General features: G+C 37.3%; 2 protein-coding genes and 1 long non-coding RNA gene across 3 annotated transcripts; 2 read left to right on the top strand and 1 right to left on the bottom strand.

Moving 5' to 3' along the window:
* Positions 1-5,378: 5,378 nt before the first annotated feature.
* On the bottom strand, positions 5,379-22,367 carry LOC104883089 (uncharacterized). The gene is made up of 5 exons (XR_007268828.2): positions 22,073-22,367; positions 21,888-21,950; positions 19,586-20,033; positions 13,896-14,562; positions 5,379-7,164 (listed from the first exon to the last, which is right to left on the bottom strand). It is a non-coding gene; the product is annotated as an uncharacterized LOC104883089 (long non-coding RNA).
* LOC104883087 (G-type lectin S-receptor-like serine/threonine-protein kinase At1g11330) lies at positions 5,523-9,077 on the top strand. The gene is made up of 7 exons (XM_010667543.4): positions 5,523-6,789; positions 7,067-7,177; positions 7,281-7,450; positions 7,559-7,769; positions 8,009-8,246; positions 8,324-8,474; positions 8,584-9,077. Exons 1-7 carry the CDS (start codon positions 5,523-5,525, stop codon positions 8,893-8,895), a joined length of 2,460 nt encoding a protein of 819 aa, XP_010665845.2. The 3' UTR covers positions 8,896-9,077.
* Positions 10,412-14,044, top strand: LOC104883088 (G-type lectin S-receptor-like serine/threonine-protein kinase At1g11300). Its single transcript, XM_010667544.4, has 7 exons — positions 10,412-11,869; positions 11,950-12,060; positions 12,588-12,748; positions 12,843-13,053; positions 13,164-13,401; positions 13,503-13,653; positions 13,751-14,044. Exons 1-7 carry the CDS (start codon positions 10,615-10,617, stop codon positions 14,042-14,044), a joined length of 2,421 nt encoding a protein of 806 aa, XP_010665846.2. The 5' UTR covers positions 10,412-10,614.
* Positions 22,368-24,691: the final 2,324 nt, after the last annotated feature.

Genomic DNA, 24,691 nt, shown 5'->3' on the forward strand with positions numbered 1-24,691 from the left:
TTTGCTTGCCCATTGGTTGTGTGCCCAACCGTGAGTTTCCTTGAGTGTAGTAGTGAGTGTTGTGAGTAGTACAACAACTCATAATAGTGTATGAGTAGAATGTGAGTAAGGCTGCAAAACAAAAACTCCGGAGTATTCTTATACTATGTTTTTGTTTATGAGTGATAAAAAGAAATAACTTTTCATCTACAAATATTTTTTTTTTTTTTGTTAATCCTTCCACATATATATACCCCAAAATATCTTACAGATAGTACAATAAGTTTCTGTAATGGACGTAGTCTGGATCGCAAACAGAAACAATCACTGAATGACTCTTTTCGTGTGTGTAACATCTTCGAGGACGGTGATCTTCTGTCAAATTGGACATCAAATGTCACATATACCACCACAAAATTGTCAAAAGCTCAGCTTTTAGATTCTGGGAAGTTAGTATTGCTTAGTTCTAATGGTACAATTATGTGTCAGAGTTTTGATCATCATATCAACACTCTCTTGCCTAAATGAGCCCAATCTTCAAAAAGAATAACTATAAAGTTCCTTTTATGCCATCAAGGAAAACCCCATCCAGTCCATCTGAAAGCAAGTTCTTTGGTTACCTTGATTCTCAGGCTCTTCCGGAATTAAGTATTTGGAGGGCCATGGAATGGAAACATCTTCCTCAGATCACCATAAAAATATCTTGAGTTCCATAGTCATGGAATAAGCTTCGAAATGATAGCCAAGGTACAATCACCCTAGTTTTTTTTTTACTTCCGAGTTTTCTTTGTCTAATGATAAATTCAACTACCAAATAACAATTATTCACCGGGACTGGGATGATGCTACTGGAGAATAGAAAGAGTTATGCAGCTTCCAGATACTAAGTGTAATATTTTTGGCATATGTGGGAAAATTGGAAGCTGCAATTCTCTCCATTCTCCAATTTGTACATATCTGAAGGGGTTTTGACCCAAAGAACAGGGAAGAGTGAAGCAAAGGAAATTGGAGCAGTGGTTATATGCGAAGGACACAAGTCTTTTGTAAACTGAATGCTAAAGACAATGTTTTTTTTGAGGCTAAAGATGATGAGAGTGCCAGAAAATACTGAGTTGTCTCCAGGACTTATGCATCAGAACTTATGCAGCCATGCAGGCACATTTATTCTTGTTTTCAGTTACTAAGAAACAAGAATAAACGAAACAATTGTAGCAGTAACAGGGAATTGGGGACTGTCACTCTGATAGTCATTATGTACTTAATGTGGAAGAGGAAGGCTAAAAACGGCAACATCTTCTATTGTCAGCACTGATCGGCTGGAATGAACCAAATTATATCTTGTGGTCGTCTGTAAAAGTTGGAGATATAATGCAAATAGAGGTTGTGGTATAGACTAAAAGGGCCATGTTGTATCTGAGAGTTCAGATTTATGAAACTTTTCAGTTACAAAGTCTATTCCACTCTGTTTTAAATGTGCTGTAACAACTGCTTATTTCTCTCCCCTAAATCTGTTTTCTTTCCTTAAATATAGAGAGCTTTTATGGATGATTTTTCTGGTTTAATTTGACATATTTAGTTTGGCAGATTTCTCTCCTAAAATCTCTCTTCAGTTACACTTTGTTTTTGGCTATAAAAAGTGCTTGCTGTCCTCAGAAATTCACAGAAAAACATATATTCTTCCTCTCTTCTTTCTGATTTTCTCTCTCTAGTTCTGAGCATTTCTATGAGTTCCTAATTTCCCTTATTTGAGTGCACATTAAGGGGAATAGCTGTGTAAAATCTTGGGGGGCAACGCCACTTCCGATTGCACCATAGTCGGGGCGAATTTTGCTTCTAAGACAGTGTTTCCAACACGTCACAGCTTCTATCACATTAATCCTTTTGGCCCACATTGTTATCCATTTTCTGTTTTTGCAGAGCTATATTTTTCTACAAAGATAATCCTCATTTATTTGTCTAGTGGTATATGCTCTTGAAAAGTGAAAACCAATTCCCTCATATCATTGTTTTGCTCTCATCCATGCAACGGCTTATGCTAAAATCTCCATAATTCATTTCATTATTACACCATAACAATACATAAGGGCTAAGGCCATAGTAGAAAAAGAAGCATATATAGTAACATGTAAGGTTATTGAAATACATCATAAAATATGTAGTAAATAATCAATACACAATCACACAAATTGTATGATAGTCAAGTGACATCTCTACTCTGATGTTCTTTGTTGTATCGGTAAAGAAAAGTAGAAGCTATACAGAATTGGTGAATATGCTCGAAAACAGCAATCCTCGAGCCAAACTCGAAGAGCTATCGTTCTTTAGTTTTAAGAAGCTGGCTATTGCAACTAACAACTTTCAAGAAAGCAACGAGCTCAAAGAATGTGGTTTTCGTCAAGTGTTCAGGGTGATATTATCTTTGAAGATCCTAATTCTCTCCTATTTTATACACAACAGAGTAATTTAATCTCATAAAGAAACAGAGTGATTTAAAGGTCAAAATCTATTTGTAGGGAAAATTGGCAGTTGGCCAAAAACTAACAGTAAAAAGACACAAACTTCTCACCAAGGTCTAGAAAAGTTTCTGACTGATGGCAGTTATTTCAGTGCTCCAGCATCAGAATCTCGTCAATATCTTTGTTGCTGCAGCCTGCAAGGAAGAAGACAAAATGTCAATTTACGAATACATGCCCAACAAATGCTTGGACGCTTTTCAGTTTGGTTAGTTAAAATGGATGGTTTTTAGACCAAAAGAGCAAATTTCTCTTCTCCTTTCTAAATTTATCTTTTATAAGTGAAAGTAGCACAGTGTAGAAAACTATTCATCTACTACTCTCAATTTGTAATCGGGTAAAAAATTATGCAGGCCTCAAAAGAAAGAACTTTTAGACTGGACGACATGCTTCAAAATCATCAGAGGAATATGCGAGGTCTCTTTTACCTTCACCGGGATTCCAGTTAAAGGATTATTCATAGAGATCTAAAAGTCAGCAACATACTGCTTGATGAATATCTGAACCCAAAAAAATCAGACTTTGGGATGGCAAGAATCCTTGGAGGCAACCAAGAACAAGCTAACACTAATGAATAGTTGGAAAATAGTAAGTAATCTGAAAATATGTTGGACAAGAAATTCGCAAACTTCTACATTATCACTCAAGTGCTTGTGAATATGGCCTATGGGACACTTAGATACTCATATTTTAGGCCAAATCATGTAAATTTTTCATAAAATAATCAAATCGAACACTTGAATACCCACCCAACACAAGTATTTAAGTCTAGGTAACATAGAGAAAAGATCTGACAAAATTACTGGATTGCTTTTTTGGTATAAACCTTTCAGCAGTTCCATGTCTCCCGAATACACAATGGAAGGGATTTTTTCAGAAAAATCAGATTTATTTAGCTTTGGAGTATTCCTATTGGAGATTGTAAGTTGGAAAACAAAAATATAGCAGCTTTTGGAATGAAAATCAATCCTTGAGTATCTTAGGCTATGTAAGTGACAGAAAATTAATTGCAAATGGTACTGCTAATCTTTTTTGTGGATATCAACTCTTGATGATTTGATCTTAGCTCATACGTAGAACATTACTTGAGTATTGACTGTATTATCGTGATTGCTGCAAATATTTTAGGCATGGAAACTGTGGAGCGTGGGGGGGATTGTTTTGCTGATTCAGTGATTTGTGACCATTGTTTCCATGAGAAGATCTTGAAGTGCATACAAGTAGCACTTTTGTGCGTGCGAGAAATTCCGAACTACAGGCCAAATATAACCACAGTTATCTCCATGATTCAGAGTGAAGTAGCACATCTACCAAGTCCAAAGCAGCCTGGTTTCTCTCTAATCCGATTTTATTCACATCAAGTGTCCTCACTATTTTTATTTTATTTTTTTGGTGAACAAAGCCGACGGCAGTGACTAATCTTCTCGCTCCGGATGCTCCACTTAAGGATACAGGGCTGGCCAAGAATCTCTTTGCAGTGCCAAAGGTTGACGATTGAACCGTCAACCAATTGGTTAAGGGACAAAGTGAGCAACTACTTAATTGGTCCTTTCACTCTCAGAAAGGCCAAAGAAGTGTATGTTCTTCTAATAATTTCTCTATCACGACTGTGAGTGCTCGATAATCCATAGTTGGCAACATATGTTAGACTTGGACGTCAAAACAATTGTTGACGTGAATAGGAAGTCTAGTATGCACAGCAACATTACCACTTCCCCAAAAATCAAAATGCTTTTACCTTTCTAGTCTTCATTGGTTTAAAGGATAAGACTCTCTAGCCTACACATCATGACTCCTTTTAAATTTGCCAAGTATGATCTGACCCTTACACCATATTCAATAGGCTATGAGAGGTACAAGGTTTGTGGCATTGCCATCAAGTAGCTTTCTTAGTGCGTATCGCATATCTATTCATAATTCGTCTTACATTAAAGAAAGTCTCTCTCAGTCATCATCGAACTTCCTACATGACCTATGTGTTAGAAATCTCATTCAAGTGCATGGAGATGCATGTCAGATAGAGGTTCTTTAACAGAAATTTTCACGTCAAATTTTTTTTTATAGTAGTATTTACACAAACTATTAGAATAGGCGGTCTAATTTTAACATGAAATTAGACAAATTGTAATACAGAATTTTTCTTACAAGCCCATTGCATTTCACTCTAACCTAGCAGTATTCTAGGTATTCATTATCTTCTCCTTTCTTTGTTTTCTTGATTCTCGAACTACAACATACTATTTCAAAAAATAACTCGGTAGTCTTACGAAACAGATTAAACTAGTCACTAAATGGATTAAACTAGTCACTGAATGGATTAAAAGAATATCATTACTGAATCGATTAAACTGGTCACGAAATAGATTACTCTGATCCCTAAATAGATTAAACTAGTCACAATATTAAAAAAATATAGTATGTTCTCTTCTTAATATTGAGCTTGAGCCTACACCTCTCCCCCCACCCCCACAAAAAAAAATTACTTGATTCATCCTTTTATAGTAACATTTTGTTATGTTCTTTTTTGCAAGTTGAATCCTACACTCACCTACCAACTTTTATCTCTTTACTTCTTCAATAGTACTACAAAGTGTGTCAACTTGCTATAAAGCAACTATAATGAGACAGAGGGAGTGCCTTATCGTAACCAATTTAATTAATTGCTCTTCTTCGTTTTCCAAATGAGAATTTTTTTTCCCAATATGAAGAAGATGAGACAGGAAACCAATGTAATTTGTAGTTATCCAAGATAGACGGAATGGCCAAATCCTTGCAGCCAAACCTTGCAACGCACATTGCTCTTTAGCCATTTGCAAGAGCAATCCATTCATTTTTGGCAGCAAAGCGTAAAAGTGAAAAGTAAAAGCAAAGGCCATGAGACAGTGATATGTCAGAATCAGTGAATCAATCACTAACGATTCAAGCTTTTAGATTCTATAAAATTCCTAAGACAAATGACTCCATTTTCTTATATAGGAGCCCAAATCCTTCTTATTTCTCCTTATTACGTATTACATCATATTAAACATCATGGTTGTTTTAAATTCCATTCTCTTCATCTGTTTCTTTCTCTTGCAATATAGCACAGCTGTAGACAAAATTACAGCTACCAAATTTCTTACAGACCCTGATACTATAATCTCCAGTAATGGTGCTTTTAACCTGGGTTTCTTTCAGCCCCCTAACACTACAAACCGTTATGTGGGGATCTGGTACAGCAGACTCCATATCAAGAATGTTGTATGGGTGGCCAACAGGAATAACCCTTTGAATGATTCCTCTGGTGGGTCCATTAGAATTTCCGAGGATGGTAATCTACGAATCTTGAATGCTCGAAACCGCACACTTTGGTCCTCGAATGTTTCTGTGTCACACCAATTTTATGGTAACTCAGAAGCACAGCTCTTGGACTCAGGCAACCTAGTTCTGATGGGACCTAAAGGAATGATCTTATGGCAGAGTTTTAAGCACCCAACTGATACAGCCTTGCCAAATATGAAGCTTACTGTCACCAGAAACAGTGACATCAGGATGATGTTGCAGGCTTGGAATGGCCCTTCCGACCCATCTTACGGGAAGTTCTCGGTTGGCATTGATTCTTTTGCCTTCCCACAACTTGTTATATTTAATGGTGATAAGCCCTATTGGAGGAGTGGTCCATGGAACGGCCAAATCTTTAACGGAATACAAAACAATGGTTCTGATAATTTTAATGATGCTGGATTCATTCTTGAGAATGACAGGCAAGGCACCATTTCTTTAACATATTCTTATGCAAATGAGTCATTGTTGTCGAACTACGGCTTGAGCTATACAGGAATTTTGACTCAGAGATGGTGGGATGACAGTAAGAAAGAATGGAGGGTCGCATGGAAAGCGCCAAATACGCAGTGTGATATTTATGGAAAGTGTGGAGCATTTGGAAGTTGTAATAAACTGAATTCTCCAATTTGTTCGTGCTTGAAAGGATTCAAACCAAAAAATAAGTTAGAATGGAGTAAAGGAAACTGGAGGAACGGATGCATAAGAAAAATGCCACTGCAATGTAATAGTGAAGGGGGGAAAGAAGACGAGTTTGTTAGACTAGTGGCAATTAAGGTGCCAGATAATGCTGACTGGTTAATTGGATTGGATGAAGATGAGTGCCGAAACCAGTGCTTAAGGAACTGTACGTGTGCAGCTTATGTATTTGAATCAGGTGCTGGATGTATGTCATGGAATAGAGACTTGGTTGACACAGAAGAGATGCCTGAAGGTGGGATGGATCTTTACATAAGGCTAGCACATTCTGAGCTAGGTAATAATTCTTTGGTTGTCTATCTTACCCAGATCTGTGCTACCATTTTGTCTAGAGGTCGTACACAGGTCATTATCGTTTCTGGGTGATGGGTCATTTGGTGTAGTATCGATCATGTCAAATCTTGTTGGGTAATATTCGGGTCCACCTTCAATGAGTTAGTTCTGGAAAATAGATCAATTTTGTTCAAATCAATTTTTGGTTTGTTTCAGCCTTTCAGGTCCAAACTTGGTTTACCCAGTTCGGATTGCAATTGAGGTCTCATTATGCTTTGCAGGACATGACAGTGAAAAAACAGCAGTTATTGCAGCAACAGGAAGCATAGGAGCAGCTACAATTGTTACCCTTGTATTCATTCTGTGGAGATGGCATGCCCTGAAAAAACAAGGTTACATTTTCATAATTACATAGTAAAATAATGCTTCAATACATGAAAAGAAGAGAATAACTAACCTAAATTTATGCATTTACTGAATATTTGACATTTAAAGGGAAGAAACTTCAGTACAGAAAACCAGAGTCAGATATTTTTGGAGTAGACGAAAATCATGCTCAACTGGAAGAGGTTCCATTATTTGAATTCAAAAAGGTGGTAACAGCCACAAACAACTTCCAGGAAACAAATAAGCTTGGACAAGGTGGATTTGGTCCAGTTTACAGGGTAAGTAATTTTCAGATCAGATGCCTGTATCATTAATGAATGATTAAATTAACCCATAAAATTGATTATTCAAATGTAAAACTATCACTTTAATAAATAATTTTGAAGGGAAAATTGGAAGATGGACAAGAGATTGCCGTCAAGAGACTTTTAAGATCCTCAGGACAAGGAGACAAAGAGTTTATGAACGAGGTGGCAGTAATTTCTAAGCTTCAGCACCGAAATCTTGTCAGACTACTGGGCTGCTCTGTGGAAGGAGAAGAGAAAATGTTGATATATGAGTACTTGCCAAACAAAAGCTTAGACACGCTTCTCTTTGGTTTGCATCACAATATCTAACTCTTTGGATTCATTAACTAGTGCAAATCAGTGTTACATAATTTGTGCGAATCACTTTCTAGTTATGTTACATTAACCGAAAATAATACCACTTGCATGTACCAATTCTCCTTATTCTGATAGCAGCTTGCAGGTTTAGCTAATTAGGTAACACTGGTGCATATACACAAGTTTAATCATCCAGTATGACTTATTTTACATATTACACATCACGTCCAGATCCAACAAAACATGAACTACTACCCTGGGTGAAACGCTACAACATTATTCACGGGATAAGTCGGGGCCTCCTATACCTTCACAGAGATTCTAGATTAAAGATCATTCATAGAGATCTCAAAGCAAGCAATATTTTGTTGGACGAAAACCTAAATCCAAAAATTTCAGACTTTGGCATGGCCAGGATTTTTGGGGAAAAACAAGATCAAGATGACACGAGAAGAGTGGTTGGAACATAGTAAGTACACAACTAACTAACATGCAGGCCTGTTCTAGTTATGAACACTAAAAGTCATGTTTAAATTGTTAATGTAGTGGATATATGTCTCCGGAGTATGCAATGGGAGGGCGATTCTCTGAAAAGTCAGATGTATTCAGCTATGGAGTTTTGTTATTGGAGATTCTGAGTGGAAAAAGGAATAGTCTGTTCTGGTATGAAGAAAAGTCCCTGAGCCTACTAGGATATGTAAGTCTTTTACGACAGTTCTTTTGAAATTTTCATAATCTTAACAAAGAAAGAAAGAAAAATATATTAGATATCCTCGTGTCAAAATCATCATGTTCTCGTCTTTCAGGCATATAAACTGTGGAAGGAGAACAATGTCGTATCATTCATTGATCCAGCCATCGCTGAAACATGCTTCCTGGGAGAGATTCAGAAGTGTGTATGGGTAGGTCTATTATGTGTGCAAGAATTTGCTGAAGACAGACCAGACATTGCAATTGTTATCTCCATGCTTCATAGTGAAATTGCAGATCTTCCATGTCCGAAACAACCTGGCTTCACTCACAGTCAAAAATCAAAGGACCTTGCCTCGTCCTCCAAACAAAGCGATCAAACTTTATCTGCCAATAATGTCTCTATTACAGTTTTAAGTGCCCGGTAACACATGGGTTATGTAAAAACACAACACTTCAATGGTCATGTAACTAGCTAACTTATATTGGTTCGGTGGCTAGTATCTTTCTAGTGATACTATAGTGGTTATCACTGATGAAAGGATTCCCTTCTACACTCAACAAGTCTTTCTTTATTGAATCATTAATAGATGTACACTATTATCTCATCAAATGGATGCATAAGATCTATGGCTGATCAAATTAGCCTTGCCTAATACATTGTTCTTCAGCATATTTTTATTTTTATCTAAGACTAGACATTAGCTTACCTAGTCTGGTAGCCTGCATATACATTTGCAATGAGTGCAACAATTATTTAATACGGATTAAATTCTTCTTACAACATAAACTTGACCAGAAGTTTTAGCTCCATAATCCATCTGATCAAGTTTTGATTTTCCTCAACTTCACTTCATACCAGGTGTCCTCTAGGTATATTCCTTTTGCAAAAGGGAAGACTCAAGCCAATAAAATTGGATTCTGAACCTCAGTTACGGTATAGCTCGTATGAACTTTAACCCGGTAAACTAGTTGAGCTTCTCGCCCTGCAGATGTATCTCTAATCAAACATGCTACCAGTTAGTAATGTTTTTATCTTCCAGTAAGATAACCGTTCTGATCTGTGAGCATGGATTTCATATCATTATCGCCTCCTTTCTTATTGTAGGGGCATAATTTTCTGCTCCCATTTTCAAACCAAAATAATCACCAGACACTAAAACGAGGCAGGCCTATCAAATTCAATCAATCATTTTCGTCACAGTGCTCTTGTTCCTCAAAATCATGGTAGCCTGCACATTTTATCAGCTGTAAAATCACTCGCCTTCGCACATCTACACTAAAGACAGTTATACACTTATTGAGTTGTCCATATTTGAGTTGTCTCATATTAGGAACGAGAGATAATAACTTTGAGCATGGAAGTAGTTCATGTCTCCTCCTTCGTCAATTGAAGAGGCCTGTAAAATTCTTCTCAGATGTAACATTGCCAAACAGCAATTAAAGCATCTAGTGATAGTGATTGGAGCAATCATAAGGGTTACTGCCCTATCAGTCTCTTGTTATTTTCAATCGCCATATTGGTTATTTTCTCACAGAATTTGAAGACCCAGACCCAATTGATATAGAGAATGGTAACTAATCTCAGCCACAAATTCAGACAAAAAACTCCACTAAGACCTTTTTTTTTCCAGTGCAAACAGAGCTAGCACAAGATCAAACCTTTTGACATCCATATCTATTGTGTGTCAGAATCGTGATCATGATCATTGATGAACATCATCAAAAAAAGATTTCCACTAAGGTCAATATCTTGTGCAGAAAAAGCAAAGACCACCACGTACTTTAGTAATGCACCACAGATAAGGCATATCCTCATACCTTTTTTATACATCATAAACTTAAGGACATTGAATACACCTTAAGCCTTATAAACTTGGTAAAATGTTAATACAATCAAATGTTCAGGAAAGGAATATCAACACCCCCAATTTCTTTTTTCTTTTTTCTTTTTTCTTGGCAATTCAAAGTAGTTATTGATAACCAAAAAAAGAAGGTACAAACTAAGGATGAACAGAGCAACAGACTGCTCCTAAAACATCCAAACAAGCTTCACTACTACATCATAGTGAGGCTAGCTCAACACCGCCAATTTCATCATTGACCTACTCTTAATTTAGAAAGACAAAAATACACAGTAGGAAGCAATGACTGCTCTACTTGTACTAATGCTCCTTTCTTGCTTCATAGAAAAATCTTTTTCCGCTACAAATACCATCAATGCCACAGAATTCCTAAAGGACCCTGAAACTATGATATCCAAAAACAACATTTTCACTCTTGGATTCTTCAGCCCCCCTAATTCCTCGAAACGTTATGTGGGCATCTGGTACAGTATGCCTTCTGTAAGAGATGTCGTCTGGGTAGCTAACAGAAACGAACCACTAAATGATTCTTCTGGGGTTTTCAAGATATCAAAAGATGGCAATCTCCAAGTACATAACAGTAAAAATGAAATTCTTTGGTCCTCAAATGTCGCAAATTTATCAGGTGGTGATGATTTATCTGCCCAGATTACGGATTCGGGTAACCTTGTTCTGCAAAGCACAGAGGAGATCGTGTGGCAGAGCTTCGATCACCCTACAGACGCTTTCTTGCCAAACATGAAACTCACCATCACCAAGCATGGAAGCCAAAATAAACCATTTCAGTCCTGGAAAAGCCCTTCAGATCCATCTGGTGGGCAATTTACAGCAGGCATTGACACTTATACGCTACCCCAGCTTGTAGTCTGGGATGGGGATCGCCTACACTGGCGAAGTGGTCCATGGAATGGAAACTTTTTCATTGGAATACAATTTAATTTCATAGACTTCATCAATGCTCAACTCGTGGTATCTAGTGACAGAGAGGGGACCGTCACTACACAATACTTCTACCCAAACACGTCTCTACTATCAACCTATATGTTGAGCACAGATGGAAAATTCATACAAATATGGTGGGATGACAGAGAAAGGAAATGGGAGGTGGAGTGGCAGGTTCCTGCAACAGACTGTGATATCTACGGCAAGTGTGGAGCATTCGGAACTTGCAACCCACAAAGACCAATAATTTGCCAGTGCTTACAAGGGTTTGAGCCCAAGAATATAGCAGAGTGGAGCAGATGGAATTGGAGCGATGGATGCATCAGAACAACTGAGTTGCAGTGTGAGAGAGGATTTGGTAAAGAAGATGGATTTTTGAGGATGAAGATGATGAAAGTGCCAGAAAACCCTGACTGGAGATTAGGTTTGAATCAAGATAAATGCAGAAGCCAATGCTTAAGTAACTGCTCGTGTTTGGCATATGCATATAACACTGGTGTTGGTTGTATGACATGGGGTACAAGCTTAATTGACATACAAGAATTCTCAGTAGGTGGAGTGGATCTCTACCTCCGTCTAGCGCATTCAGAGCTAGGTATGGTTTATATACCTGAAGTCTCATTGGTCACTCAACTTGTTTGCGATTGTGACAGTAGAGTTCAATACGAATTGCAGGTACTAATAACAAGAAAAGAGTAATTGCAGTAGTGATAGTAAGCTTTGTAGGAACGGCAGCAATTACTATACTAATATGCTTTCTAAAGAGGCAAAGTGCTCAACATCAAGGTATGTGTACAATGCCTTGATTTTATTTTTTCTTATAACCCTTCTGTTTATAAATAAGACTTGATCAGCTCACTTAATTATCATTAGCCCTTCATACTAAAATAATAGTCGCATGTACTATTTTAGGTTGTCGGAGGATTTGTTGAATTTCTTGACACAATAATGATTTATAATTGGATATCTTAATACATCCTTACTTAACGTAAGTGAAGGCAGGAAACACAAATACGATAACTATTATTGTTATATATAGTATCTCATAAAATCAAATTATAATTCCTTGATAATGAGAGGTTGGGACAAGGCCACTAATTTTGGATGATGCTGTAGTACTCTTTATGATCATCTCCTCGGGTGCATAACCTAATAATAGTACAATACCAGAGATTGCATACTGCTGAATCCTGCCATCCTTAATGGTAAGACGAAAGAGTTGGAAATAAATACATATTCCTTATTAAATCTGCACTGTCAACATCAAGGTCTTGGCAAACTATTGAAGAACTAATGTCTACTATGGTACACAGATGACAAAAAGAAAATGTTCAGTTACATGATTACTGACCAGAAGAGCAATGCAAAACTTGAAGAGATTCCCCTGTTCAGATTTGAAGCACTCGCAGCAGCTACAAACAATTTCCATGAAAATAACAAACTAGGACGAGGTGGCTTTGGTTCAGTATACAAGGTCAAATTTTCTAGGATGCAAGATCATTAAAGATGCTTTATAGCAGCTTCCTATGACAATATATAAAGCTCAATTCTTAACATTTAATTGCCAGGGAAAGCTGGAAGATGGACGAGAAATAGCTGTCAAACGACTTTCAGGATTCTCTGCACAAGGCCTAGAAGAGTTCATGAATGAAGTGAAGATTATTTCAAAACTGCAGCACCGTAATCTGGTCAGACTTCTGGGCTGTTCTATTGAAGGGCAAGAGAAGATTTTGGTTTATGAATATATGGCAAACAAAAGCTTGGATGCATCTCTTTTTGGTTAGTATCATGACTTACTCCAAGTAAATGACATGCATTCATAGCATTTTACCCTATCGTGATGTTATGTTTATTCTATTGCATTGCTGCTATGCATGATTCATCTCCAGTTGCAGAAAAGCAAAAGAAATTAGACTGGAACACAAGATTCAACATTATTCAAGGGATATGCAGAGGCCTCCTGTACCTCCACAGAGATTCTAGATTAAGGATCATCCATCGAGATTTGAAGGTGAGTAACATTTTGCTAGACGAAGAACTCAATTCAAAAATTTCAGATTTTGGAATGGCAAGAATTTTTGGAGGCAACCAAGATGAAGCTGACACTAGAAGGGTGGTTGGGACATAGTAAGTTTCCCAAATTTTAGATATTAGTCATCTAATAATCTATTTAAAATTTTCTTTTCTTTCTTTTGATATTATATAGAATGTAACTTTTGAAATCACAGTGGTTACATGTCTCCTGAGTATGCAATGGAAGGGATATTCTCTGAGAAATCAGATATATTTAGCTTAGGAGTTCTATTGCTGGAGATTTTAAGCGGAAAAAGAAACAGCAGTTTCTCAGATGATGAGCATTCCTTGAGCCTCATAGGATATGTGAGTTTCTATTTATGTACAAATGTTATATTCTCTACATCGACAAACTCTAGATTTCTATACCCTCATTACTGTTTATATTTATATTTCATATCAGGCATGGAATTCATGGAATGAGAAGAGCATCAGACCACTGATTGATCCAATAATTTTTCAGCCTCAGCATGAAAAAGAGATTATGAGGTGTGTACACGTCGGACTGTTGTGTGTGCAAGAATTTGCAAAAGATAGACCAGACATACCTACTGTAATCGCTATGCTATACGGGGAGATTTCAGATCTTCCTTATCCAAACAGACCAGGCTTCACTTTTATTACCCATGACACCATCTCCTCTGAACAGAATTCCACCAAAAACTATATATCTGTTACAGAGATAAGTGGTCGTTAAGTGAGGATTGTGTAGGACGATGAAGACATTTCAGAAAGGTGAAGTGCATGGTGAAAAGAGAATATCACATTTAAACTTTGTAATGAACCCGCTATACGAGGGATAAGCTTAAGGGAGAAGGCAGATAATTTAGAGGGAAAGGGGAAACAAGAAGACTATATATAGATGAGAGTAGAGAGAGACATTACTATGAAGAAAATAATGGAGAGTTCATTTTAGCGGTTAGCTTAGGAGTGTGTCAAGTCACTGAAATACTTGATATTTATCCTTTCATTTTCTGTAATTTCAGTTTTATTAGTGAAAATCATCTTCTTCAGCTTATTAACAATCTGTCCAGAGCTTGAGTTCGTAACAGAGTGGCCAAGTTTTTCAGGCCCCACCTCACATTTATATGATCTTAAAAGTTTTTTTGACAGCAAGTACAAACATAGAAAACCACACTATCTACATTACGTTGTCTTGCCTGCAAAGCTAATTTGTGCACCTCCTTAGCCATAATCTATCTACTTCATCAATCACTAATTAAGACAATCAACATACATAGCATTAATATCAGTCATGATAGCAGCAATCTCAAAAGGCAACTACTTCTTCTGACAGGCCTGCACCAAAACTAAGGAATCAGATTGAACTTTCAGACATTTCAGCCCCCTCGCCTTAGCATCCCGGATATTGAATATGTAATTCAAAAGTCTCAACCTACTTACTTTAATTAGTGTATAATAAGTGAACTATATATTAGTTCACCATTTAAAGTTTTTCATGTGCCTAAGCTGTTGGTATATTATTCAGTTACATTCTGGCTTGCTCTATATATGTTTGATGAAACCTTATGCAAAGTAAGAAGAAGTGCAATAGAAAATATAATTTCTTCTTCCCAACAATTGTGTTACCAGAGCAAAGTACCAGGTTACGGTTCATCTAATTAAAAAAAAGAGAGCAAAGTCAAACAAGTAATTAAAAGAGGAAAGTAAGAGAGAGAGTGAAAAGGCTTGTTTTTTAGGTAAACCCCTGCACATCTCCTTCTTTCCGCAAGAACCAAAACCGATGAGTTTGAATTGAGAGTACCCACACAAAAATAGCAGGAAACGGCATGGATTCCACTCCTCGACCCTTAATTCCCATTTTCAAAGGGGAAAAATTATCGTCTTTGTAGTCTTAAAATGAAGACTATGTTTAAATCCTAAGAATTGTGGGATTTGGTGGAGAACGGTTATCAAGAACCGATTCAAGTTGAGGGAGAATCGCAAGAAAGATGCTAAGGTGATGTTCTCCATTCAATCAGCATTAGATTATAACATATTTCCCCATATTTCAGCAGCTAGTAGTTCTCATGAGGCATGGGATATACTCAAACAAGAGTATTTGGGTGATCAGAGGGTAATAAGGTAAGACTGCAAACTCTTGGTCGTGATTTTGCCAAATTAGTCATGGGAGATAAGGAGTCTGTTCAAAATTATCTCTCTAAAGTGACTAATATTGTTAGTCAAATGAGGTGTTATGGTGAAAAAATTAGCAATGAAGATGTTGTGAGCAAAGTTTTGTGGAGTCTCAATAAGAATAGGGATAATTTTGTCCTTGCCATTAAAGAAGCACAGGATATGTCTTCTTATACCTTTGATGAAATAATGGGCTCTTTATGAGCTCATGAAAGCAGGGTTAGAAATACAAGTGATAAGGTGGAAGAAAAGGCCTTTCAAGTGAAGGAGGAGTCATCACACAAGGGAATGACAGACAATTTTGGCTATCACGGTTGAGGTCGCGGTGGATATCGTGGTCGAGGATAGAGGTGGCGGACGTTTTAATGATGTATGTCAACATAAGAGCAACATCCAGTGCCGATATTGCAAGAAATTTGGGCACAAGGAAAAGAGGGATGAGGGAAAGGCCAATTTCACATAAAAGGTGGAAGAAGAAAGCAAGTTGTTTATGGCTCATAGCAATGTTGCTAATGTTGCGAATGGTTTATGGTTCATTGACAGCAGGTGCTCAAACCATATGACTGGTTCAAGGAAGTTGTTTAAAGATCTTGATGAATCTCAGAAAAGTGAAGTCCGGCTCGGAGATGATAAGCAGGTTCATGTGACAGGAAAAGGTACAATTGCCATTAAAACTGTTCAAGGTAATGTTAAGCTCATTCATAATGTGCAATATGTGCCTAGTTTAGCTTATAACTTGTTAAGTGTTGGTCGATTAATGAATGCTGGATACTCTGTTGTGTTTGAGGGAGAAACCTGTGTGTTATTTGTGATAAGAAGTCTGGTCAAACCATAGGTAATATCCAAATGACACAAAATGACATGTTTCTGCTAGATGTAGCAAATGACTTAAATTACGCCTTAGTATTTAAGGGAAGCAATGAAGCTAAGCTATGGCATTTACGTTATGGTCATTTGAAAGTGAAGGGATTACGAGTTCTTAATAAGAACGGGATGGTAGTTGGTCTGCCGAAAAACTGGTGAGCATGTAATCTGTGAGGGGTGCATCTATGGGAAGCAATGCATCTATGGGAACTTGGGAAGCAATGTAGAGCACCATTTCCTACTCGGAAGTCGTGGAGGGCTTCTAAATTCCTTGATCTTGTACATGCAGATTTGTGCGGGCCCATGAGGACGGAGTCAATTGGAGGGAGTAGTTAATTTCTTCTCCTTACTGATGATTATACTCGTATGAGTTGTGTACTTCTTGAAGGCTAAATCTGAAGCCTTTGAGAATTTCAAGAAATTCAAGGCCCTGGTTGAAAATCAAAGTTGAAGACACATTAAGGTCCTTCGGGCAGATCAAGGTGGTGAGTTTATATCTAATGAGTTCATTCGCAGGGAACTCATAGCGCCATATACACCACAACAAAATGGCATTGCAGAACGTATAAACAGCACCGTGGTGGAAATGGCCAGAAGTATGTTGAAGGAGAAGGGGTTGCCGAATCAGTTTTGGGGTCAAGCAGTAGCCACAACGGTGTATTTATTAAATGTTTCCTCAACGAGAGTTGTTATGAATCGAACACCGTATGAAGCTTGGAAAGGTAAAAAACTTCAAGTAAGTCACTTTGAGAATTTTCGGTTGTATAGCTTATGCTTTAGTTCCTTTTCACTTGCGCCACAAACTTGATAGCAAATCTGAAAAATGCATATTTGTTGGCTATAGTGTTGAGTCTAAAGCATATAAATTGTATAAGCCGACAAGTGACAAGGTGATTATAAGCAGGGATGTCATGCTTAATGCAGGAGGGAAGTGGGACTGGAGTACAGAAAACAAAGTACCAGAAGCGGTTCAGCAGTGTCCAGAAAGCCCTGAACGTGAGCCACAACAAGAACACAGTGACAACAGTAGCTCATCTTCATCTAATTCAAGTCCACTCAACAGCCCATCTCCAAACAAAACCCACTCATTAAGGGAGATATATGAATCATGTTCCTTTGCTTTACTTGCCTGTGACCCTTCTTGCTATGAACATGCAGCAGAGAACATCAAATATGGCAGGAAGCAATGAATGAGGAGCTCTCAGCCATACCCAAAAATGAGACTTGAGAGTTAGTTGATATACCGGAGGATAAAAACGTCATAGGGCTCAAGTGGGTGTTCTGGACAAAATACAACCTTGATGGGAGCATCCAAAAGCACAAAGCTTGCCTCGTAGCAAAGGGCTACTTACAACAACAAGGCATAGATTTTGAGGAGACCTTCTCTCCGGTGGCTCGATTTGAAACTGTAAGAGTTTTTTTTGTATATCAATTTGATGTGAAGTCTGCATTTTTAAATGGAACACTTGAAGAGGAAGTTTATGTATCACAACCTCAAGGCTTTGTTGTTAGTAATGAAAACAAAGTCTATAGGTTGAAGAAAGCTCTTTATGGGCTTAAACAAGCTCCACAAGCATGGTATAGCAAAATTGATGCCTTCTTTTTGAATAGTGATTTCACAAGAAGTGAAAAGAGCCCACTCTTTACCTGAAACAGCAATGCAATATGATATGATCTATATGGGTTCCTCACAGTATCTTGTTGATGATTTCAAGTCCTGTATGATGAAAAACTTTGAGATGACAGATTTGGGTTTGTTACGATATCTTTTGGGACTTGAGGTCAGACAAGGTGAAGATGGCATTTTTGTGAGTCAAGAGAAGTATGCAGTTGATTTGGTGAAGAAATTTAATATGCCGAATTGTGAAGTGGCAGCTACTCCAATGAATATGAATGAGAAGTTAAAGCGAGACGATGGAACTGAATTAGCAGATGAAAGATTATTCAGAAGTGTAGTTGGTGGTCTAAACTACTTGACGCACAGTAGACCAGACATTACTTTCCCTGTAACTGCAGCGTCTAGAGTTTTACATAACCCAACAAGACAACATCTTGGTGCAGCAAAAAGAATACTTCCTTACATTGCTGGCACTGTCAACTTTGGTATATGGTATACCAAAGTGGCAATTTCAGATTAATTAGGTTCACTGATAGTGACTGGGCAGGATGTTTAGATGATCGCAAGAGCACCTCTGGCAATGTCTTTAGCTTTGGATCTGGAGCATTGACATGGAGTTCAAAGAAACAAGAAACAGTAGCGGAAGCAGAGTATATAGCAGCAAATTCAGCAGCGCGTCAAGCTTTATGGCTTAGAAAGCTACTTGCAGATTTTGGTTATGAACAAATGGAGGCTACTAATATCTTTTGTGATAATAGGTCTACTATTGCAATGAGCAAAAATGCAGTATTTCATGCTAGAACTAAGCACATAAATGTTCAACACCACTTCATACGCAAGCTGGTAGCTGATGGCAGAATTGTTGAAATTTTGTGGCAAAAATGAGCAGACTGCAGACATCTTCACAAAGTCTCTTTCACAAGCAAAGCATCAGTTCTTTGTTTCTAAGCTAGGAGTTAGTGACTGTGAACCAAGGGGGGGTACTGAATAAGTAATTCAAAAGTCTCAACCTACTTACTTTAATTAGTGTATCATAAGTGAACAATATATTAGTTCACCGTTTAAAGCTTTTCATGTGCCTAAGCTGTTGGTATATCATTCAGTTACATTCTGGCTTCCTCTATATATGTTTGATGTAACCTTATGCAAAGTACGAAGTGAGATAGAAAATATAATTTCTTCTTCCCAACACCGGAGTCCATGAAGACATGCATACGCCTCTGCCTGGAATGCGATAGAAGCAAATCTTGATCTTTAGAGGCGCTTTAAGTTAGAAAGAAGATCTTATGGCTAATAAAAGTTGCATTCAATCTTAAACTTTGTGGCTTTCTAAACTAAACAACCAAACTGTCTAGACTCTAGCCTAAGTTTTAACTGAGTTTTACAATAACTATCAGAACACATGGGAAAGTTTCCGACTGAGATTTGGCATTATTTGCGCTTTTCAATTCCCACTTCATGTTAGCCCTAAATCATATAACCACACCACAAACATTCATATTGAAAGAAAATTCTAAAAGATATGTTTAGATCAAAACTTGAAAACACAGTGATCTTAATAAGCGACATAAATGAATTGAACCATTAAGTTGTCGCATCAAAGAGGAAAATAGGCATTACCTTTTTATTTATGGTGTTCTTTCACAATCTGTGCACCATATGCCTCGATGAGTTCACCCTAAAACGAAATTCAGTAAAAGTATGTTCACTTCAGTAAAAATATGTTCAGTTCAGTTATAATATGTTCAATTCAGTTAAAATATGTTCAGTTCAGTAATAATTAGTTCTGATCAGTAGAGCTCAGTAAACTGTACAAGATAAAACAATAGAGAGTTAGAGACTCAGTAAAAATATATTCAGTTCAGTAAAGATAAATTCAGTTAACTACAAAATAAGTTCAGTTCATGAAAAATCAGGTGAAGTCAACAGGGCCTTAGCTTGCCTCGTGTCATGCTCCTGTTGATTAAGACTCGTCTTGAAATAGAAAAGGTTGGCTGATTTAACAAACTGAAAAATAAAAGTTCCCCTTCAACAGGATCACAGTAATCTTTCTTGACCAAAATCTGACCTGAAACCATAACAAGAAGCAAATCCATTGTACAAGATAAGACTAATGTTTTAGGAAAAACCACGGAATTTGCTCTCTAGTGAGAGATTCATCACAGATCCTGCATGGTTACAATTTGCACTAGAAATAAAAGAAGCCAATCTCACGACAGCAAGGAACCTGACTAACTCCAGTAAAATCATTGCTCCACAAATTAGCTCCCTTAGATTATGGTGAGTTCGTTGATTGATCAAAGTATCAGAGAACAACCAGCAAACCCATTCTCACTTTCATGGTTCAAACAGTAAGGGTAAAATCGAGGTCCCACGAAAGCACTAACACCAACATATCTTTTGCTAAAATCATTATGAATCCTGAAGTCTACTTTATAAAATATAACATAAAAGTCTTTCCGATTTCCACGGTCTGTAGAATAGTTAAAATAAATGGAAATAAAAGGAAAAGGTGGATGATTCAGACTCCTCTTTATGAGCTATTTCTCATCCTCCTTCACATGAATTTGCCACAGATACAATCATAGCTGACATTTACCGGGACCCTGCAATGATGACCTCCAGTGACAACACTTATATACTATCTAGTAACACTTCTACAATTGAATTGCTTAGTCCACACACCTCCTTCCCTGAGAAGATAAAAGAAAATGTACCAATCGCTTCACTGAGATCTTATCATAAGCCTTCATGACAAAAAGAAGGACTCCACAGGGACATAGTGTTGATGTTTGTTTGAACCAAAAAGCTTTTAGTGCGGATATTAATTTTCCATGAATAACTGGAAAACTTTTGTCAGGGGATAACACAATCGTAAATTAGTATATCTTTGTTTGGTTCCTCGCAAGAAAAGTTGGAGAGAAAAGGGGAAACGAAAGATGGAGGGGAAAGAACGGATGGAAGAAGAGAAAGAGAAAGGTGAGAAATAGGGAGGAAAATGCAGCATTCCTTCCTCGAGAAAGGAAAATGTTTTTCATCCTTGTTAAAAGTTAAAACTGATTTCCACCCTTTACAAACCAAAAAATTAACAATTGGATAAACACTTTTCCAGGAAAATATATTTTTCCCAACCAAACACTCTCTAAAGATATCTCAACGATGATAATCTAAAAACTCTAGAACGATTCTCACTTCTAAGCAAGATAGTGAGTCATATTTCTTCTCTAAACTGAGCTTGTAGCCAGTATGTTCTGCAGTCCTGTTTTACTTCATAAAACTATACACCATACAGCAGCTTCATCACCCTAAAAACTCTTCACCGCGAAACACAAAACATACCGTACTAAGAAACACAGGAAAGTGGTATGGCCAGAATAGCGTTTTGGATCACAGTGGTGAGCAATTCTAGCTAGTCTTGACACTTCCATAAAACCCTTGTGGGAAGGGATGCTAATCACCAAAACTGGCACAATCGTCCATAAAAAGACGATTCCTAAACTAGAGGAACCTTGTAAAATATTTAACCAAACAAGTCCCAACTGCTTCATCAGGCATCATAGTGATCTAACAGCAAGTTAAGCACAGAAGTGAAATATAACAACAAATACGACTACGAATCACGTTCAATTTCAACAATCTCGGAACAAAATGTTATATAACTATCACAGCTCTGTTCAAATTTCATGACAGAAGATTTACAGATTTGGTTATAATTTCGAGCACTCAAGCTGCATGTTGAATTCCTCTACTATTAAGAAAACAGCTGAAATTAATCTGATTGCGAAATTCAATGAATTAAATACCTTTTAACAGTAAAAATATAGAAGAATTCACATATAATAGGCAGAAATAAAACTTGTAATCCAAATTCTAAGGTTAAGCTCAATCTAAAATTAGAAACAGATATGCAAAATGTACATACAATTGAAAAGCTGTTCCTGATAAGCTGCGTCACAGTCCAATGACTAGTGCTTCTGAGTTTAATCTTTAGAACATATAAAGAAAGAGGGTCAGAGGGAAAAATATCAAAGATTTGAATTTCGATCATAAAGTATAATGATGAAAATAAGAAATAGAGATTACAAGAATTGAATTTTATTTTGTTACCAGTTCTTTTGAAAGATTGCCAGCGGAGTGTGGACATGGAATTGAGCGAACATTGGCGAATAAATAATGCCAAGTCCCTGCTCTAACAACAAAGGTTCCATATTGGGTTTGTAATTCGTTATTGCCTTGCAAAGCGGGATTCCTAATTTTTCCTTAAAGAGTATGTATAATGGGGTTTTACAACTAGTTCTCCAATTTTGGCTGAGTTTACCATCAACTGCGTCTGCCACGTTTGGTTTAACTTCTCTATAAACAACAAGAAAGGAAGAGCATCTCTCTCTCTAAAATAAGTTTTAGGGGTGGGAATGGGATATTATATCCCCATGGGTAGATATCTCATGTTTGTTTGAGGGGATATCTAAATTCCCATGTGAAGGGGAATGGGATTAAACCCCCTTATTCCACCAATTATTTCTGATTATGTTAAAAGATGAATTTACCTTTCATTAAAATATACTTCACCAATATTGCTTGCTCTTCTTTTGCCCTAGTTCATTTTTATTCTTCATCAGCTCTTCACTAATACTGCCGACAAAGCAGCAGGTATGCCTCCTTCTCCATTTTTTAATCTTCACGCAGCTTTTCATGAATTTTTTTTACTTTTTTTTTATTTTTTTTGTTGTTTTGTGATTGATTTCCTTTGATTTGTGATTGTTTTTATCTATAAGTTTCATGTTTTCACGCAGCTTTTCTTGATTTTTTTTATTTTTATATTTTTTGTTGTTTTGTCATTGTTTTTATTTATTAGTTTGCTTGTTTTCTTGTATTACTTTTTACTTTCTGATTCATCTTTTAGCTATTGTATCCATTTTTTAGCTATGGCTAAATTTATAATTTAGCAATATATTCCCTACTTAAGTACCTCATACCAAACATGGGATAATAATATTCCCAACATAATCCCACTAACATACAAACAAGGGATTGAGATATATTTTATGAATTTCCACCTTCTAACTACTATTCCCAATCCCATCCTCTAATCCCCAAACTCCTAATCCCTCGTACCAAAAGCCCCCTTAAAGTTAGATGAGACTTCACAAATATCAAATACCAAAAACCAAACCTTCGCTTTCAAAACTACCTAAACATTACAACTTTCCAATCTGAGAAATGACTCGTGTACTCTTATGCGCAAACAATGAAACCATTACACTAAGGAGAATGGGAATCCGCATTCTCAAAGAGGAAGAAGATATCCGGCCCGAGGATAATGACCTTCATCTAGCGGTCGTAGGAACGTAACAGACCTGAGAGATTTCCATGAGGAGGAAATCCGGGAATGGGTTAACCAACTATGGATAACAAACCACAAAATCAGGGTGGAAAAGGTAGGAAAGCTTTTCTTCTTTATCTGTGTAGACATAAGAGAGAGATCAAATCTAGCGTCTCTACGGTCAGCAAACTATAAGGGATCACTTATTCTCTTCACAAAATGTCAACCAAGAACTCCTTTCAGATCCCTCACCTTTCAAAGAGCCCCAGTATGGATCAGGGTGGAAGGTCACTCACTTCTCTACAACAAAACACACATAGCACCGAAAGCAGAATTGAAAGAGTCTTGTACTTTGATAATCCCTCAACCTCACAAGGTATCAAAGATTACCTTAGAGCTAAAGTCATTATACCCATCTATCACCCTCCAGTCCCAGGATTCTACTTTGTCTCGGAAAACCATGAGCCAGATTGGGTAGACTTTTGTTATGAAGGAGTCTTCGTGTACTGTACAAAATGTGGTAGAATATGGCATAGAAGACCAAGGTGTCGATTTTCATTCGAGACGTCACAACGACATTTCGAAACGGTGATGAACGACATAGGTCAAGGAGTTGGTCAACCCTTGATTTCTCCCACCTTTCAACCACTATTTACAAATAAGCTCATAGGCCTTAAAAGAGTCCAACGAAACAGAATTACACAAGTTAATCTAGTGGATTATTCATGGGAGAGGGATGAAGAGGGAGACATTCTATCAGAAAACTCCCATTCACAAAATGAAGATAACCAGGAAAACGAGAGTAATACAAGTCATTCACAAGGCACCTCAAGTAGTTTAGAAAGTCCAGATGGAAGAAATGATGATGATGATAATAGAGGAAATAAGGAAGTTCAATCAAGCAATCCAAAAAGGCAGAGTCCTCCTATGAATTCAAAGAAAAGGAGAATCTAGGAGAAAGTTCATTCCAAGCACCAGGAAAAAGACACAAAACTAAAAAAATTCAGCGCGCCAGTGTGGGGTGCCAAGCAAACGCGGGGAACAAAGAGGGAAGTACAAACAGCACAGATGGCAAGTGGACAGAGGTGTCATACACGCGCAGAGAGCGTCAGTGAGATGAGCAGCAACCAATTGTTCAAGAAAACTCCTGGCGAAGGAAATCCTACAAAATATCCAAGTATTACTACTTCCAACTACTACATTAACTCAACTTCAGTGAATTACCAAAGCGCCCCTATATACTCTAGAGTATGGATTAACATATTCAAGGACACTTTGGGTAATCCACTGCATGGACAAGCATCCTACGCATAGGCCTGTTCACTACTACAACCATTTAATCCCTCAACCAACGTCCTTAATGGCCTTCGTTTCTTTTCTGAACCAACACTCATCTAAGAGTG

Source organism: Beta vulgaris, chromosome 8 (assembly GCF_026745355.1).
Source record: "Beta vulgaris subsp. vulgaris cultivar EL10 chromosome 8, EL10.2, whole genome shotgun sequence".
In the NCBI taxonomy this organism is placed as follows: Eukaryota; Viridiplantae; Streptophyta; class Magnoliopsida; order Caryophyllales; family Amaranthaceae; genus Beta; species Beta vulgaris.